Source organism: Chrysochloris asiatica, unplaced genomic scaffold (genome assembly GCF_000296735.1).
Source record: "Chrysochloris asiatica unplaced genomic scaffold, ChrAsi1.0 scaffold00160, whole genome shotgun sequence".
Taxonomy (NCBI): Eukaryota; Metazoa; Chordata; class Mammalia; order Afrosoricida; family Chrysochloridae; genus Chrysochloris; species Chrysochloris asiatica.
In genome coordinates, this window is record NW_006408678.1 from 6,588,033 (window position 1) to 6,608,959 (window position 20,927).

Below are 20,927 nucleotides of genomic sequence, written 5' to 3' on the forward strand. Positions count from 1 at the left end.
CCTCTTCTTTTTACTTCTGGTTGAGCTCTGATCATCCAGTCATCGAAGCCAGGACAAGTAGGTATTATCTGCAAGTGTGGGTGTTCTTATGCATATGCCTTCTCTTCTTATCAGTTAAAGCCCCTTTTTGCATATGTTTTGTTGTTGTTAGATGTTGTTGAGTCAATTTAGACTCATAGCAACCCTATGCACAACAGAACAAAACACTGCCTGGTCCTGTGCCTTCCTCACAATTGCTATTATGCTTGAGTATATTTCTGCTGCCACTGTGCCACTCCATCTCATCGGGGTCTTCCTTTTTTTTTTTTTTTTCCCCTTCCTCTTTTTTGCTGACCTTCCACTTCACCAAGCATGATGTCCTTCTCCAGGAATTAGACCCTCCTGATAATATGTCCAAAATATGACATATGATGTCTCACCATCTGTAACTCCAATGATGATTCTGGCTGTTGTTATTGTTGTTGCTAAGTGCAAGTAGATTCACATCTGACTCATAACGATCTTGTATAGGATTCCCAAGGAGTAGCTGGTGAGCTTGAACCACGAACCTTGCAGTTCAAGCTGACCCTACAGTGCAATGTAATAACCCACAGTACCAAACCTCTCTAATATATGTACATATATATATATAAACATGTAATCAGGATTGGAGGAAGACTCATTAACAACTTGCAATATGCTGATAATACAACCTTGCTTGCTGAAAGTGAAGAGGACTTCTAATACTTACTGATGAAGATCAAAGACCACAGCCTTTAGTATGGATTGTATATCAATGTAAAGAAAACAAAAATCCTCACCACTGGACCAATAAACAACATTCTTATCAATGGAGAAAAGATTGACTTATCAAGGACTTAATTCTTCTTGGATCAACCATCAACACTCCCGGAAGCAGCAATCAAGAAATCAAATGACATATTGCATTAGGCAAATCTGCTGTACAAGACCTTTTTAAAGTGTTGAAGAGCAAAACGTCAGCTTGAGGACTAAGGTGCGCCTGACCTAAGCCATGGTATTTTCAATAACCTCATATGCAGGTGAAAGCTGGACAGTGAATAAGGAAGACCATAGAAGAATTGATGCTTTTGAGTTATGGTGTTGGAGGCGAACTTTGAAAGTTCCATGGGCTGCCAAAAGAACCAAGATCTGTGTTAGAAGAAGTGCAGCCAGAGTGCTCCTTGGAGGCCAGGATGGCCAAACTTCGTCTCTCATACTCTGGACACACCATCAGGAGGGACTAGTCTCTGGAGAAGGATATCATGTTTGGTAAGGTTGAGGGTCAGAGAAAAAGAGGAAGACCCCCAGGGAGATGGATTGGCCAAGTGGCTGGCTCAAGCATGGCAACAGTTGTGAGGCTGGCCCAAGACTGGGCAGTGTTTTGTTCTTTTGTGCATAGGGTCACTATGAGATGGTACTGACTCGATGGCACCTGACAACAACAACAATATATATGTACTTCTGATATGGCGCTGTGATATCAGCACTGGACTGCGAAACACAAGGTCAGTAGTTCAAACCAAACAAGGTCACTATGAGTCAGAACTGAGTTGATGGCACTTAACAACAAATATATGTTTATAAATCTTACATAATTCATGAAAATATATTAAATGTATAAATTCATATGAACTTATAAATCTATATATATTTATATAACTATATAAAATATAAAATGTGAATTGATAAATATGAATTTACCCATAAGAAGGGACACTCTTTAAATGGACAGCTGCTAGGAATTTAATCACCTGAACGTACTTATTTTGAAAACTTTGTTGTGAATTGCTTTCTGCGAGCTAATTAGAGAGCAGATTACAGACTATTCCAACTCAACAACACTTAACAACAACAGCATATATATCTTAATGCACTTACTTGTTAACAAATCAGGTGGGGTACAAAGATTTTAAGAAAAATTGAATTTGAATCTGTCCTCATTTTTGTCATAAATAAAAACCAATTGCTAGGAAAGGACATCATCCTTGGTAATGTACATTTTCGCCAAAAACAAACACTCCATGAGATGAACTAGCACAGTAGTTACAATAACCTCAAACATACCAATTGTGAGGATGCACAGGACCAGGCAATGGTTCATTGTCTTATGTACACATAAGGTCACAATGAGTTGGAGCTGTCTCAATAATAATAATAATGCCATTAAAAATTTCTAAAGTTGTGACTAAACCAAATTATTTTATATACAACCAAAATCATAGAAATAGTCAGTCCATCTGTCATGTCAAGGCCAGCTTTGTATTGTGCAGCGTAATTGTACAACAGGCAGAGTAATCTCCTTCAGCTACCTACTTTTATACACAATAGAGGATTTGTCAGCTCTTTAGTAATGTCTATTATTTGGAAAAGTATGAAGCTTTTGGATTTTAACTAGTAAGTTATGACATGACATTGAAAAGACATATACACAGAAGCCCTTGGAATAGAGAAAACAGTTAGTTACAAAGCTTAAAATGTAAATCGAATTTAGTTGAACAAAGCTATCTAGTTTTGATGGAAATATAACATTTTGAGAGTCAGAATGGATCAGAGGAAGAGCCATCATTATTTCCACTTACATGGCAATTCAGAGCTTTTCTTTTTTCATGTAAAAACTCTGAAACTTAGGGATAAGAGTAAAGGGTGAAGTAATTATTTTAAGAACAAAGATATTCATGGACTAATAATGTGAATAAAAGAGAGCATACAATAGTCTCAATAAGAACACAAACACCAACATTTATCAAAAATATGCTCCATGTGCAAAGGTGAATAATAGTTATCAGGACTGATTGTGAGGACTGGAAATGCAAAGGCAGATATTTTATAGCAAGGAGGGGAGTGATTAACCTTTCAGTCTAGGAGTGAAGGCTCCTGGGACCATCACTGGAGAAGGGCAGAGATTGGGACCCCACCCAGAGAAGCAGTGAGGCCTGAGATGGAGACAGAGAGGATGACACGGAGAGATGGAGTGGCTGAGGACTTGAGATCCAAGGAGGGAAGAGGGCTGTGTGCTGAGGACCGTGGGGGGAGGAGGGGGCCTGCGGGGTGTACCCTTTGGTTGGGTGATGATGCACGGACGGGATACTAACTATGGCAATAAACGATGCATGATAGAATGAATGTAAAACTAATGTTCTCCCATGTAAATTATCACACAATAATAATAATAATAATAATAAAATATGCTCCATGGCTGTAGTAAAGATTTTCTGGAACCTCAATAACGTGGAAAAAATAGCATGTTTAATTCTGTTTGTTGTTACAGGGAACCTCCATCTGGGATGGTCTTTTGAGCAAGCTGGTTGTATTTCCTGGTAATAAGAACCTATTCCCTTGGGCCACATTCAGCCTATCATTTTTCTAATTCTCTTGGAGGCATTCCAGAAAAAAACCAAAACAAAAACGACTTCTGTTTTATAAATATTTAAGAGTTGAGGTCATTCTAACAGACATAGAAAAATCCCATTTATCTGAAATGTCCTAAGATCAGCATAACAAGTGGAGGTATAGTATGCCTCTGATGCATGATCAAGCCAGGACACTTCATGTAGCCTGTATCATTACCAAGGAAAACCTGGATGTCTGGCCCTAAAAACCGATCCTCAGACTCTTAAGGGATAGAATCAGAAACATATATCTTTAAGTGCCAATATGTTCTTTGTTCACTAAAAAAAGTTGCAGAAGCTCTCTGCACACTATTTAGGAGAAATCTGAGAATAGGTTCATAGTTCAGTTCATGGAGCCAAGGTCCATAAATGTGCTCAGAATTTCTGGGTACAATAGTGTCATGCTGGAAGCTATGCCACCAGTATTGGAAGTCCCAGCAGGATGACTCATTGTGGACAGGTTTCAGTGGAGCTTCCAGACTAAAACAGACTAGGAAGGAGAGACAGACCACTTCTGAATGGCTAACCACTGAAAATCTTATGGAAAGTACAGAACACTGTCTGATATAGTGCCAGAAGATGAATTCCTCAAGTTGAAAGGGACTTAAAATATGGCTAGCGATGAGCTGCCTCCTCAAAGAAGAGTTAACCTTAATGATGTGGATGGAAAAAGCTTGTGTGACCTTCATTTGTGGATGGGGCACAAGTCAAAATGAGAAGAGATAGCTACACATATTCATTAATAATCAGAACGTGAAATGTAGGAAGTATGAACCTAGGAAAATGAGAAGTCTTCAAAAATGAACTGGACATTACTGGTGAGATGGTGGATTAGGCAGACACCTGACATGGACCCTGTACAACAAAGATATGAGATACCAAATGAAACTGACACAGATGAAAATCCTGGAACCCTGAACTTCAGAAGAAAGGTCAGAGAAGTGGATTGAGTGCTTACTGGGAGGAGAAGCTGAATAGAGATGGCAAGAGAGGGAAACTGACTGGTGAATGACCAGTCAAATGCCGTGTGATCATCTTGAACCTTTGTGAGCAGCTTTGGCAGAGCAGAGTCTCACAGGTGAATGGAAAGCTGTGATTCCTTCTTTTCCCTCATGCTCCCCTGGTAACTAGAGATGTATCCAAGTCCCAGTCTCATCTACCCCAGAACAGTTCTGCTCTCTGGGAGTTTGAAGTCATATGGTTAAGAGTCATGCCAATGTGAGGAAGGGCAGATTACACCATTTTGACGCCTGGATTCAGGTGGGCTCAGCTTAAGGCCTACAGAACCAGAAGAGCCACCAGACAAGCATTAAACCAGTTACCCTGCCCCCAGCTTCCCTGTGGTCCTAATACTGAAGTCAGCTCCATCAAGGGCCTCCGCAAACTACTTCCAGATTGAGTGCCCCAAACATTGATGACATGGAGCATGATGGGACTCCATTCAGGGCCAGGAACTCTATTGTCACATCCCTCTCACACCCACCCTGTCAGCTCTTCTATAGCTCCATTTCCTTGTCCCTCTTTGTCTTTACAGTTACTATATTCTCTTTTTTACTGGTTGCTGCCTGTTTTACTTTTTCTCTTTATTACTTTCTCTTTTCATTGTCAGTTCCTTGTTTGTTTATTCTGTTTTGTTTTCTGACTTGTGTGTGAGAGGGTTTTTCTCTTCCCTGCCCAACAGGAGACAGAAACTGTACCCGTAGAGCCCAGTGACAACCATACCCTTTGCAGTTCCACCCACTAGGCAAGAGCCAATGTCAGCTCTTATATCACTTGATCAACAACAGACAGCAACCAACACCAGTCAAAACCACCATAAACTGAGGTGCATGAATGAATGACAAAGAACAATGGCATACATACTTCCATTCTCTAACTGCACCCACAGGAGAGATGTGATGAAAGCCTAAGAACACATCAACATATAGTCATCAATTGAAAACAAATACAGCAAACCCACAATGTCCTGGAGACAACAGACAATTTCAGCTCACAAAAACAAACTAAACAAGAATGATTCAAACAAATGACCATGATGCAGAAAATGTTTCTAAGGAAGAAGAGGTAATGGAATTAGCTGAAAAAGAATACAAAAGATTGATAGTTAGGAATTTTCAAAGAACTGACAGGAATATTGAGGAATACAAGGAAAAAACTTTAGAATAATTCAAGAAAACACTACAAGAACAAACAGACAAAATAAATGCAAAATTTGAAGTAATACAAAACCTACAATTAGAAACACAGAATGTTAATACTAAGATTTCAGAAATGGACAGTACATTGAAAGGCAAAGGAATAGAATTGAAGCAATGGATGATCAAATTGGTGAGCTTGAAGATAAGTCTCTCAATATTATTATGCTAGAACACTCAGAAAAATGAATGAAAATATCCAAAGAAAGCCTCAGAGTTATGTGAGACAACACGAAGAGGAATAACTTACAGGTAAACAAAATTCCAGAACAAAAAGAAACAATAAAAATCACAGAGGAATTTGTTGAAGAATTGTTGGAAGAAAACCTTCCTATATCATAAAAGATGAGAAGATAAGCATGCAAGAAATAGAACCAATCCCCAAAAGGATAGACCTCAAAAGTAAATCACTAAGACATATCATAATCAAAGTTTCAAAAATCAAACACAAGGAAAGAATACAGAGAACAGGTAGAGAAAAATGAAAAGTTATCTACAAATGAGGACCATTAAAGCTAAGCAAGCTCTTATTTCTCAGCTGAAGCCATGAAGACAAGAAGGCAATGGGATGACACATATAAAACTGAAAAAAACAAAAATAAAGACACTGCCAACCAAGAATCACATACCCAGCAAAGCTGCCCCTCAAATCTGATGGTGAAATTGGGACATTTCCTGAAAAACAGAAATGAAAGGAATTTCTAATGACCAGACAAACATAAAAAAATACTAAAAAGTGTTCTTTGGTCTGAGAATCACAATAGCAGACAACAATCTGAGATTACTATTCATGACACCACCACCCAGAACTCAATGCAGATACTGAAGTATTTAAAGTCAAACAAACTTATACAACTGAAAATATGGAACCAGAGATATCAATTTAAAATGATATTAACTACAAAACAAAAAGAGGGAATATTATAGATGAAGAACTTCCAAAGAGCAAGGAAGTCAAGTTGATTTCAAGATAAAAAAGAATGTTTTAAATATGGGGGGAAAAAAGAATGAATTACAGGGTAACCTCAAAGAAAAATAATGCACCTGCACATAAAAAAATTTTAAAACAGGAAAATCAGAAAGAGGTAGTAAACATTAACATAACGGAAATTAAGAAAATGAAAACAAAACCTACAAACAAAATGAACTCAGTTCAGAATGTTATATGGAACAAAGCAGCACCTCAAAAAACAAAACAAACAAACAAACAAAAAAAAAAAACACAGCAAAAAGACAGCAATCAATTCATACCTACCAAGAATTACACTGAATGTAAATGAATTACATGCACCAGTCAAGAGATGGAGAGAGAATGGATAAGAAAACAGGATCCTTTAAAATGCCATTTAAAAGAGACACATCAAAAATATAGAGACAGTCTAAATGCCCATCAACAGAAGAGTGGCTAAACAAACTTTGTTACATACACTTAATGGAATACTATGCAACACTGAAAAATCACAATGAATCTGTAAAGCACCTCATGGATGAAACTGGAGAACATTATACTGAGTGAAATCAGTAAATCACAAAAGGACAAATATTGCATGAGAACAATGTTGCAAAAAGTTAAGAAAAGGAGCTTAGCAGAGGAAAGATGAAGGTAATGGGAGACACAGGGAAGCATGCAATTGTAAAAGCAAAAAGAGGTAAAAACTGTGAACTTTTAGTACATGGAAGTGATTGCAATCATTGTAATGAAGCAAAATATATGATTTGTTCAGTGCAAAAATGATGATCTGCTCTATAACCTTCACTCAATTCATAATAAAAAGCTGTAAAAAAATGAAATGGAATGCATAATGATCAATATCCTAAGCATTAGAGAGTTGAAATGGACTGGTATTGACCATTTTGAATCAGACAATCATATGGTTTATTATGTCAGTAAGAACAAATTAAAGAGGAGTGGTGTCCCATTCATCATCAAAAAGGCATCTCACGATCTATCTGGAAATACTATACTGTCTATGATAGTATAATACCCATACATCTACAAGCAAGACCACTTAATAGTATTATTATTCAAATTTAGTAACCAACCAGTAAAGCCAGTGATGATGAAACTGAAGAATCCCACCAACTTATTCAGTCTGAAATTGACCAAATATGCAATCAAGATCAATATTATCAGCAAAAACAAGGCCAGGGCTGAATATGTAACAGACCATCAATTACTCATGTGCAAGTTCAGGCTGAAGCTGAAGAAAATTCATACAAGTTCACAAAAGCCAAAATATGACCTTGAACATGTTGTTGGTATTGTTTAGTGTTGTTGAGTTGGCTCTGACTCATGGCAACCCTGTAGATGGTTTCTAAGGCTGTAAATCTTTGCAGGAGCAGAAAGCCTCATTTTTCTCTAGCAGGGTAGCTGGAGACTGAAGTTTTCAAGGACTTCATTCTTCTTGGATCAACTATCAACACTCATGGAAACAGCAGTCAAGAAATCAACTGACACATTGCATTAGGTAAATCTGTTGCACAAGACCTTTTAAAAGTGTTGAAGAGCAAAGATGTCAGCTTGAGGACTAAGGTGCGTCTTACCAAAACCATGATATTTTCAATAACCTCACATGCATGTGAAAGCTGGACAGTGAATAAGGAAGACCGTAGAAGAATTGATGCTTTTGAGTTATGGTGCTGGAGAAGAATATTGAAAGTGCCATGGGCTTCCAAAAGAACCAACAGATCTGTGTTGGAAGAAGTGCAGCCAGAGTGCTCCTTGGAGGCCAGGATGGCCAAACTTCGTCTCTCATACTTTGGACATATTGTCAGAAGGGACCAGTCGCTGGAGATGGATATCATGTTTGGTAAGATGGAGGGTTAGAGAAAAAGAGGAAGACCCCCAGTGAGATGGATTGGCAAAGTTGCAGAATCAGTGGGCTCAAGCGTGGCAACAATTGTGAGGTTGGCCCAGGATTGGGCAGTGTTTCGTTCTGTTGTGTATAAGGTCGCTATGTGTCAGTACTAACTTGTTTGCACCTAACAACAACAACAACAAGAGTGGCTGGTGGGTTCTAACCAGAGACCTTGAGCTTCTCAGTCCAGTGTTTATCCTACAGTCACCACACTTCTTAAATTTGAATATATCCCACCTAAATCTAGAGACTATCTCAAAAAAAGATTTGATGCACTAAACACTAATGACCAAAGGCCAGAAGAGTTGTGAGATGACATCAAGAACATCATATATGAACAAAGTAAAGGATCATTAAAGAGACAGGAAATGAAAGACAAGACCAAAATGGATGTAAGAAAAGATGCTGAAACTTCCTCTTGAATGTAGAAAAGCTAAAACAAGTGGAAGAACTGATGAACTAAAATAGCTAAACAGGACATTTTAATGGGCAGCCTGAGAAGGCCGTTAAGTACTATAATGAAATGTGCAAAAGACCTAGAGTTAGAAAACCAAAAGGTAAGAACATTTCTCAAGCTGAAAGAATTGAAGAAAAAAAATTCAAGCCTTAACTGACAACACTGACATATTCTATGGGCAAAATATTGAACGATACAGAAAGCATAAAAAGAAGATAGAAAGAATACACAGAGTCACTGTACCAAAAAGAACTGGTCAATGCTCAGCCATTTCAAGAGGTAACGTATGATCAAGATCCTGTGATATTGAAGGAAGATGTCCAAGCTTCACTGAAAGCACTGCAAACAACAAAGCTCCAGGAACCGACGGAATACAAATTGAAACATTTCAACACACTGATGCAGCACTGAAGGTGCTTGCTCATCTATGCCAAGAAACTTGGAAGACAGATACCTGGCCGACTGATTGGAAATACTTGCCCACTGCAAAGAATGGTAACCCAACAGAATATAGAAATCATCAAACAATATCATTAACATCACATGTAAGTAGTATTTTGCTGAAGATAATTAATTTAAAAATGGCTGCAACAGGACATCAACAGGGAGCTGCCAGAAATTTGAGCCACTTTCAGAAAAGGATGTTGAACCAGGGATATCACCGCTGACATCAGATGGATGTTGGCTGAAAGCAGAGAATACCAGAAAGATGTTTACCTGTGTTTTAATGACTATGAAAAGGCATTGGCCTGTGTGGCTTATGAGAAACTCTGGATAATATCCCAAAGAATGGGTATTCCAAAACACTTATCTATGCTCAGTGAGGAACCTGTACATAGAACAAGAGGCAGTTAGTAGAACAGAACAAAAGATATTGAATGGTTTAAAATCAGGAAAGGTATGTGTCAGGGTTTTATCTTTTTATTATATTTATTTAATCTCTATACTGAACAAATAATCTGAGAAACTGGATTGTATTCAGAAAAACATGGCATCAAGAATGGAGGAAAATTTATTAACAACCAACAGAATGTAGAAGATACATCTTGCTAGCTGGAAATGAAGGGGACTTGAAATACTGATGATGATCAAAGAACACAGCCTTCAGCATGGATTGCACCTCAGTGCAAAGAAAAAAATCCACACAACTGGACCAATACACAATGTCATAATTGATGGAGAAAAAATCGAAGTTGTCAAAGACATCATTTTGCTTGGATCTACAATCAATACTTATGGAAGCAACAGTCAAGTAATCAAAACATACATTGCAACCAGCAAATCTACCGCAAAAGACTTCTCTGAAGCAGTCAAGAGGAAAGATGTGAATTTGAGGACTAAAGTACACTTGACCCAAGCCTGACATTTTCAACAGCCTCATGTGCATGTGAAAGTTAAATAATAAATGAAGGTGACTGTAGATGATTTGATGCAATACCAATAGAATCATACTGTTGGCAAAGAATATAGAAAATACCATGCCAGGAGAACAAAACAAAAGCTATCCCGGAAGAAATGCGGATGTGAGAATTGCAAGATTTTGTCGCTCATTCTTGGAACATGTTGTTAGGAGGGACCAGTTCCTGGAGAAGGATATCATGTATGGTAAAGTAGAGGATCAGCCCAAAAGAGGGAGAACCCCAACGAGATAGATTGGCAGCAGCAATGGGCTCAAGAGTAGCAATGATTGTGAGGTTGGCACAGGACCAGGCAGGGTTTTGTTCTGATGGACACAAGGTCACTATGAGTTGGAACGGACTCGATAGCACCTAACAACAACAAACAATAATCTCATGATGGATTATTATCAAAAGCCTGACTGGGCTTTCTGTACTTTACTGGATTCTTCCTTTAAAATTGCTCATGCGAAATTCAAAATGTTTAATTTAGTTTTATAACAAAAAAGTAAAATAGAAATAAGAACCCGTGCAGAGAAGGAAGAAAGGGAAAAAGCAAAACAGTGGCCGAGTAATTCTTGAGTGTGGAAAAGCTTGGGAAAATCAACCTGAATATCATCTAAACTAGCGACACTTCTATAAATTCCAGCTGTTTCTGGCCAAATCAGCCAGCCAGTCTCTTGTGGTGTGTGAGGGTGCCAAGCTCAGGACATTTCACAGAATGTAAAAAGAGTCTCTGGAATGGAGTGATTGATTGCATTTTATCCTAAGTTTTCTTTAATCCATGCAATTAAAACTCGCCATTCGGTGTTTTGTTCTGCTGTTCATAAGGTCACTACGAGTCGGTACTGACTCAATGGTATCTAACAACAACATTCACACACTAAAACAAGAAGCAGTCTATGTAGGAAGTCAGGTAAATAATAACATTTTGAAACAATTCATATAATTGGAATAGAATAGTTTGATTTTCAGGGTATCATTGGGCATTGAAATGCTCTCAAAGGCGGATTGTGCTATGAACGTCTAATTTCTGGAGCATTTCCCAAGCACTGAAGACTGGCAAACTCTGAGCAAATGAAATGTTCAGCTTATTGACTAACTGTTAATTTTTTATTTGCTTCTTGATATAAATGTATATTGATATGTTAATTTTTCTCATCCAAACAAACTTTTTACCTCTTTCTCCATTTGCAATCCTTCTGCTCTGATATTTCTCTCAAACACTTCTCTCTTTTCAGTCTGAGGGTTGGATTTTCTGTACACAAGAATGTAGTCAATTCGACACTTTCCATCTCTAAAATAGAGTCCATTTGATTTGTTTCTTTCTGGTGCTGTCTGCATACAAAGAGAAAAGGATCAGTTTAAACCACTCATAAAACTGAGCCACAAGTAAGTGATATTGACCAAGTTAAAATAAAATGATTTTTTCCATTTTGTTTTATTAAAATTCGATTTTTATTAGTGAAAACTATACTGGTTGGTAACCAAAAGGTTGGCAGTTCAAACCCACTAGCTAATCTCAAAAACTCTATACAGGGATGTGATGAGTCAGAACTTGACCTGATGCCATGCAACAAAATATACAAGAGGAAACAAAATAAAAATCAGAGAAGGAATAAAATCAAGTGGATAAAAATTAAGACATTCAACAATATTAAGTGTTGGTAAGGATGTAGAGCAATGGAGAACTATCATCTTTGACAGGTGAGAGTGAAAATTGATATCATTCTGAAATATACATTGGCATTACCTCATAAAACTGAACATTTGCAAAATACACAGCCAAAGAGAAACACTTCACGGCAACTGAGATATGTGTATGTATATGTATTCATAGATACATCAATAAATACATATATGTGTGTATGTGTATACATACACATATGGTTATATTGTTGGTGTTAAGTGCCGTCGAGTCAGTTCCGACCCATAGTGACCCTGTACAGGGTTTCTGAGGCTATAAACCTTTACGGGAGCAAAACGCCTCATCTTTCTCCCGTAGAGAGACTGGTAGTTTCAAACTGCTGGCCTTAAGGTTCACAGCCCAATTCGTAACCACTATGCTACTAGAGCTCCTTATGATTATATATGTGCATATATATAATTAGCATTTTTACTAATAGCAGACTGTTTAAAAGATGGCAACTAGCTCAAGCGTCCATAGATGAGCAACTAAATTGTATACCTGTCATATAATGCAATATTATATGAAGGGGCTTCAAAAATTTATGGAAATTTCCATTATCTTTTAATTCAATTTTTGCATGAACTTTTTGAAGATCACTCTTACAGCAATGAAGGAGCTCTGGTAGCTTAGTGGTTATGAATCAGGCTGCTAACCTCATGGTCAGCAGTTCAAAACTGCCAGTCATTCTGCGGGAGAAAGGTGAGGCTTTCTACGTCCATAAAGATTTACAGCCTCAGAAACCCTGTGCAGGGTCACTGTGAGTGGGAACTGACTTCATGGCACATCACAACCACCACCACTGACAACAATGAAAATGAACAAACTACAGTGATGTCTAACAAGAGCAAGAAATTTGAAAATAATACTGGTAGAAAAATAAGCAAGTAAAAAATGGCTTCATTTTATATGACACTAGTATATATATATATAAAGCAAACCCAAAAATATAATTTTAAAGCTATGTATTATGTGGCAAAAGTATTTTTAGATGAGAGAATTAGAATAAGGAAAAAAGTCAGAAAGATGGTGCCATTGAGAGGGGAGAGGATGGAACTATAATTAGCTTTGCTGTGATCAGTTTAAATGATTTCTAGCTTGATACTTCTTAAATTTTTTGCCCAGAAGTATAAAAATATTTTTTGTGATCTATGTTTATATATGAGGGAAAGTCACATGGATTTATTCCAAACAAAGCATATTTAAACACGGCTCTGTGATTGATCAGTAGATGGAGGCAGCCAAATTCTCTCAGTAATCCACTTGTTTTACTCTTATTAGGGATTCTGCAAAGACAAAATCCAATCAAAACAGTGGCTCCTAACTGACTCTGCGGGTCCAGTTAAATTCAAGGCAGCAAGTTCTCTTCAGAAGGTCATGAAGACTGTTTTTTGGGGATTCCAAAGGACTAAATCTTGATGGATTTTCTGACATAGGATAATCATAGGGTCTTATTATAAGGAAGTCTTTAAAAAAAACAAAACAAAACAGAAAACGGGTGAGAGAAAAAGGCTAAGGAATTATTTTGCTCATTTTTCGAGAGTAACAAGGGTTGTGTTATGAGAATTTTGTTGGGAACCTTACCCCATCCACCCTACAGTCCTGATCTTGCCCATTCAGACTTCTTTTTGTTCTCCAAATTCAAGCAATATTTTAAATGGATACAATTCGAGTCCCTCAAGGATGTCACAACTGGTGTTTTAAAGTGATATAAATCAAAGAGAACAGGATTCTTTGGGAAAGGGTTAGAGAGATGGAAACACTACCTTTAAAAGTGCATAGACCTAGATGGAGGAGATGTCAGGAAACAACAACCTCATACTTTCATCTTGTTTAAGAAAGGTTTCTATGCTTTTAAAGCAATACTTTTTTATTTATCCTAGAATGTACACACACAGATAATGCAACTGAGACAGAAGTATTACAAAACAAACCCTTAACCTTTCTATTTGCATATACTCTAATATAAAGAGGCTTCAACAAGCGGAAGCCATTATCTTCTAATTCCATTTTACACGAATTTTCAAAGCCCCTCTATTTCCAATTTCATCCCATTATAAAATAATCAGTGTTGCAACCTACTAATAGGTTGTCACCATTGTTTGAAAAATACCATTGTAGTACATAATTTCAAGATGTTCATTTGATTATATTATTACAATTTATAATTTATATAAGTTACAAATATTATCCTACAGGGATCAAATATTATATATAAAGGAGTAAATAACAAAAGGAGAGGGTTGAGTTTCATACCGGCTCCTTAGGCTTATTGTCATCCTCTGTTATGGTTGTTAGCGATTTTGAGCCGGTTCTGACTCACAGTGACCCTGTGTAGGATTTGAATCACTGACCTTGCAGTTAGCAATCTAGTGCTTATTCTGAAACTCCACACCAGGACTCCTGCAGTCATCTATATCACTTAAAAAAAAAAAATCTACCAAGTGTGGGCGGGTCAGGCTGCAGGCTCATAGACTTCCAAAATATATCTGCAAACCTGGGTAAGGAGAAATGAAGAATCTTCCAGTACTCTAGGCCACAGACAACATCAGTATTATGAAGAAGGCAAACATGCCAGCCCTTCAAAGGCCATTATTAAAAACTACCTTCCTGCACAAATGGTATGCACACAACCTCATCTAAAAGGAAACTCTCAGCTCGGAGGGATTAAGCACCCGTGACCATGTCTTGGTGCAGACATTTTTAATAGATGAATAAACCTCATTGTCTTTTTTTTTTTTTGCATTAGGAGGCACTTAGAAGTCGACCCAAATGAACATTTCTTAAAAATTTTCTGTCCAGCAAAGCAACAATCCTGATGATTTTGCACCTCAGTCTCTGTCCTGCATCCCAAAACAATGCACCTGCCAAGGTATTACAAGGAGGTTTGGTTTCCTGTAGAGACCAATGAACTGTGTCATCTCAGCAAAGCCCTAATCTTTTTGAGTCTGCTTCCTCATCTGTAAGTTAAGAGGCTACCATTAGTTTGTTGGTTAGTCATACCCTGGTGGCTCGTGTGTTGTTATTAGGCTAGAAGCCATGCCACTGGAATTTCAATTATCAATAGGGTCACCCATGGTGGACAAGTTTCTGCAGAGCTTCCAGACTATGGCTGACTAAGTAGAAAGATCTATGGATCCACTTCTAAAACGTGGCCAAAGAAAACATATGGGGCACAATTTCTGTTCAACATGTGCTGAAAGATCAGCCTCGTAGGTTGGAAGGCACTCAAAATACACAGTATCTGCAAGCATAGCCAAGATCCTGAAGCTGGCACAGAACCAGGCAACGTCTCATTCTGCTGAGGGATCCCATGAGTAGGAGCCAATGCAATGGCAACTAACAACTACAGCCACAACAATGTTCAGAGAATGAGACTTTCTGAGGTTCTGTGCAAGGACCCCTCTAGAAGACATTATGGAATCCAAACCATCTGTGTTAAGAGATAAGGAAATGTATTTTTCTTCTAAACAAAACCAAACACCTCAAAACCATGGATAGTACAGTTTGATTTTTGTGGGGGAAGGTCTGGGAAACCTATGAGAAGTAAACTAATTTCCCTCTTCAAAAATGTCATCCTTTTAAATGGTTAATTGGCCCTGGAATAATAAAAGCATTTGGAATATGCAATGTATAAACTACTCTAACACTGTGTTCCTACTACCAATATCTAGTACATATACCAAGAAAACCATAAACTCCACTAAAACACACCTGAGCAATGGGGACTGACTCTAGCAAAGTGTTTCTTTTGCCCAAATTACACAGAAACAGATGGGTGTATTTACACAGTGATTGTAATGAGTTTCCAGATTTCAGAGTTCCTGAAAACACAATCTACTAAGATCCACTTTATGCCACGGTTCTACATGCTGGGGATCTGTCAAAAGAGGTCCATCCTTGCAGAGCTTACTTAATAGTTGTTGGTGACACCCACAATGGAGCTGGTTTTAAAATGATGAGTGGTTTAAAGAACATCACTGAAATGAAAACATAAGGAAAGAAGTGCACAGACCACTGAAAGTGTGTTTTGAGCCTAGGATCCCACAAATCTGCTATATCCAATGCGGGAGGCCAAAGAAACATAAAAGCTGCCCCCTTGTTTTCAAATGTGAATTGTGGTGTACTGAATAGATCGTGGACTGTCCGTAGACTGTTAGAAGAAATACAACCAAGATCGCTACTTAAATACAAGGATGACAATACTTTGACTAGCTTACTTAAGACGCATCATTAGGAAAGACCAATTGCTAAAGAAGGACATTCTATTTGGTAAAGCAGAGGGTGAGCAAAAAGTGAGGGATCTCCCTATAAAATAGATTAACACAGCAACGTCAACGATGGGCTTGACCATGATACCAGTGATCAAGAAGCTGCCACTAGACCAGGCCATGCTTTGTGCTAGTATACAAAAGGATGACAAGAGTCTGAGCTGAATTGACAACAATTAACAATAGCAATTCAATGAGATTATACCCTTAAATAATCTACTGGAACATGTTCCACAGGTTCTCAACTGGCTCAAGAGTTCTATTCTTAAGAAATCACATACTCTTACCTCTCCCCCTGTTTCCAATCTGCTAGCATCATCTGAAGTACTGGTCAGGTTCCCAGGATGCAGGAGAGAGTCATCATCTTTGCAAGGGCTGTTGACAGCTTCTAATTCATCAAAAAGAATATTGACATCCTTGGCCACTAAAACCAAAGGAAATGCATTACAAGTGGGATTAAGAATCTGGACTCTCGAATGCAATATTAAAAGAGACAACATCTTGTTTTGACTTCATATTTTCTTGTTGTTTCAGTAACACCAGGAGTGGCAGGTATATTACTTTCTAAGAGGAAAGGATATCAGTTGTAAAACATCCTTGACTAGGCAAGATTAAGGGAAATGTGAAGCTTCCTAAAGGACCTTCATATTGGCTTTCACGACAACTGGAAGTGTGGTTTGTTTAGCTTTCCTACACATAGTTGTTTAGCATAAGGCACTTTCATTTAAGACTTCTAAGAACTCATACTCTGTGATGGAGATAACCTTTGCTCTTCTATTTCTTATTTGTCCACTTATGTAGCATACAATTGGCTGAGTGCATAAATACACCAATTGCTTCATTCTGTAAGAGCAGTGTGAGCTCTTGTTTCCTACTTCTCTAATGGAGATTGGAGGAAACCTGATTCCTGGTGTGTTGCTATAGGATAAGCACTCAACCACAAGGTCAGTTTGAACCACAAGGTCAGTGGTTCAAACTCAACAGCTGCTCCTTGGAAACCCTATATAGGGTCACTGTAAGTCAGAACGGACTCGACAGCACTTAACAGCAACAACAACAATGCAGTAATACAGAATATAGTTAGGTTTTCTGCCACTCTTCTTCCTCTAAGATGCAATGAAACAATAAAGTGAGAGTTCGGGGCTCTCTCAAAAGATTGCAATGCTAAAAATGTCAACATATAAAGTATTATATTCTAGAGTTCCAAATATTTACTTCACTGTTCAAATTCATATTGTCTTGCAGTGCTCCAGAAAAGAAAGTTGAGCACAAGCAGACAAGATACAAGTATAATGCCAGATGCAGGAACTATTTAAAATCAACTTGAATAACACTGCAGTTCTCTGTTTCCTTTGATGCTTTGTTGTTAAGTGCCCCTGAGTTGCTTCTAATTCATAGCAACCCTGTATAGGATTTCCAACCTGGTGGTTCAACCTGACCTTGTGGTCCAGTACTTTATCCCACAGCACCACAACAGAAATAGCTAAGAATTAACCTGTAAGAAACCACTGCACAGAACGGTTCATACGAGACTGAGTTCTGTTTATCTAAGCATATAATATTCACGCTCTTATTTGAAAACATTTTATTGATGGGTAGATTGTGTATCAGTCATAGAGCTATGTGATATCACACTCTGGTGAATAAAAGTGACATGCTATCATGGCAATAAACAACAGGAATAGTCAAACAAATAAATGGAAATTATGGTAAGCATTACAAAAAGAAAGAATGGGGTCTGGAAATAAAATAGAGATTATCTACTTAGATGGGGGGTCACCAGACTCTGTAGTTACATCCAAGTGTGGTATTTCACCAAATTTATTTAACTGTTCCAGTTTTCCATCCATAAAATAAGATGCCCATGGAATAGAATGAATATGTATTTTTTACTATGGTAACCTGAAAAATGGATCCCAATAGCGTCTTAATCTCTGGATTTGGGAATGTGTTCCCTTATATGATGAAAGGAACTTTGCAGATGTGATTAGGTTAACAGTCTTAAAATGAGAAGACTATGCTGGATTATTTGGGTGGGCCCAATGTAATCACCAGGGTTTTTATAAGAGGGAAGCAGAAGGGTCAGAGGCAAAAAGAGAGAATTGGAGCTTTCACCCGGCTGGTTTTGAAGATGGAGAACGTGGCTATGAGCCAAGGAAGGCAGACGGCATGCAGGAGGTAAAATAGGAAAGAAATGCACTTCCTTAGGGTCTCCAGAAGAAATGGAACCCTGAAGACACTTTGGGCTTTTGAACTCCAAAAACAAAAAGATCATAAATTTGTGTTGTTTTAAGCCACTGAGTTTATGGTCATTTGTTACAGCAGCAATAGGAAACTAATACTTATAATAGATATTGAGATTCTTAGGCTATAATGATAGAAACATGATTCTTTCACCTAACCAAGTTTTAGGGGCATTTATACTATGCTCTCAATTGCTAGAAGGAGCTCTGGTAGCGTAGTGGTTATGAATCAGGCTGCAAACCTCAAGGTCAGCAGTTCAAAATTACCAGCTGTTCCATGGGAGAAAGATGAGGCTTTCTGCTCCTGTAGAGATTTACAGCCTCGGAAACCCTGTACAGGGTCGCTATGAGTCGGAACCAACTCCACGACTCCACGGCACACAACAACAACAACATCAATTGCTAGAGTCCTAATATAACACTGCAGGATAATGCACTGGACGACAATACAGGGTCACTAAGAGTCAGAATTGACACAACAGCACTTAACAACAAAACACTATGCTACCAATGGCTCTGTGGGAGAAAGATGAGGCTTTCTGTTCCCGTAAAGATGTAGCAGAAACCCTGTACAGGGTCGCTATGGGTCGGAACCGATTCGACGGCACTTAGCAACAACAACAACCAATGACTAGAAAAATATCTCAGGCTAGTCAGGCAGAGAGAGGGTCAGTGGAAATGAGGAGACCCCTCAATGACATGGTCTGCTATAGTCGCTGCAACAGTGGGCACAAGAAGGTGAAGCAGGACGGGACAACATTTTGTTCTGTTACACATAAGGTCACCATGAGTTGGAGTCAACTGAAAGCCAGCCACAACCACCAACCACACACGTCCAGCTATTCAAGGAGGAGAACGAATCCTTTTCTGAGGAAGTGCCAGAAGTCCAGCATTGAGGGAGACATCAGGATCAAAGACCATCCTGAGTATAAAGTTCCCGTCCTCCAATAATTCCTCATCTCCTCTCACTGGTGGTTTCTTTTACAGTACTTAGCACGATCTGTAATTCTGTGTATTCATTTATATACTTACTTACTTGATGTCTAAGTTCCATAAGGGTAGGGACCTTTTTTGCCTTGACTGATGTAGAGGCACTAGATACTGACTTTGAGGTGCTCACAGTCTAATAGAGCCTGAAAGCCCCCTTTATTCAAGTATTTTATGGCTCTAAAATACTCAATTGCCTTTGACTTGATTCTGATTCTTAGCAACCTATGTGAGTCAGAGTAGAACTGTACCTCATAGAGTTTTTAATGGCTTATTTTCAGAAGCAGATAGCCAAGCTTTTCTTCTGAGGTGCCTCTGGGTAGACTCTAACTTCCAACTTTGAGTTAGCACCACTCAGTATTCCTATGGGTCCAGGATCTTGCACTTACATTTCTCCTAACTCAATTCATAATCACAAGCCAGGAGCCAGTGCCACAGTTTCAAGATGGGATTGATTAAATGTTCAAGTAGAAAGTGATTAAATTTCATCTAGCTATTGATGAGATTTGAACTAAAATATCGTTTTGACACTGTCAGAAAACCTGCTTACTATCCCAAACTCTACCACTTAGTTGTGTAAGTTTGTACTCTGCTCACTAGTGGCAGAAACAAAGAAAATTTCCATCACAGAGCTGCAAGAAGGATTAAGTGCGAGAATGTACCTATTAGCTGAGTAGCTGACACAGCAGATATCTAAGAGATGTTATAGATTCTACACCCTGGGTTTTGATGTTAGCATCTCAGTCTTAGGAACAGAAGTAAGTAGAGGAGGCATTTATGAGTCACTGTTGTTTTGGGGAGGGGTGGATTGGTATGGGATGTGAGGTAAATGAGGAGGCTTAAAAAGCACTGAAACTCATGTCTGGGTGTCTAGCTCATGCTGTGGGGAACTTGACTATCCCACCCATCCATCCATGAAAGCTGCCCCTATGCTTTTACCAAGGAAAGAAAAGGAGTAGGTCACCTTCTGTCCGTATTATATTCGGGTATTTGCACAACCAGTTAAACACTGGTCATTTGAAATCAAGTCCTCTACATATCAGTGGTTCTCTACTAGGACCAATTTTGCCCCACCCCCAAGGAATATTGGGCAACATCCAGAGACACTGGAAGGAACCCAGGTGGCACAAATGGTGGTTTGAGCCTACCCAGTGATGTCTAGTGCTTTGTTTCCATAAAGGTTACAGCTCAAAACACCCTCTGGGACCGTTTTCCTCTGTCCTATGGAGTTGCTATGAATCAAAATCAACTTAGCACCTAACACCAACAATAGAGATATTGGGGAACTGGGGATTCTGCCAGTTGCTGAATAGTAATTTTAATGAATTACTTCTGACCTGGAGAACTACAGGACTGGTTTGGGACCCCAGTGGACCCACCATGAGATGGATTTGAGAAAAATCTCCATTGCTTATCTGAGCACTCCTAAGAATGGCAGATCAC

The 20,927-nt window shown here is 38.5% G+C and overlaps 1 protein-coding gene across 4 annotated transcripts in view; it reads right to left on the bottom strand.

Annotated features, from left to right (window-relative positions):
- Positions 1-20,927, bottom strand: part of ANO4 (anoctamin 4) — a 607,193-nt gene that overhangs the window by 255,565 nt on the left and 330,701 nt on the right. For all 4 annotated transcript variants that reach the window (XM_006871106.1, XM_006871104.1, XM_006871105.1 and 1 more), the window contains 2 exons: positions 16,542-16,678; positions 11,476-11,634 (listed from right to left, as the gene is read on the bottom strand). In XM_006871106.1, the coding sequence (XP_006871168.1) occupies positions 11,476-11,634; positions 16,542-16,678 (296 nt within the window). The remainder of the gene's footprint in view (positions 1-11,475; positions 11,635-16,541; positions 16,679-20,927) is intronic.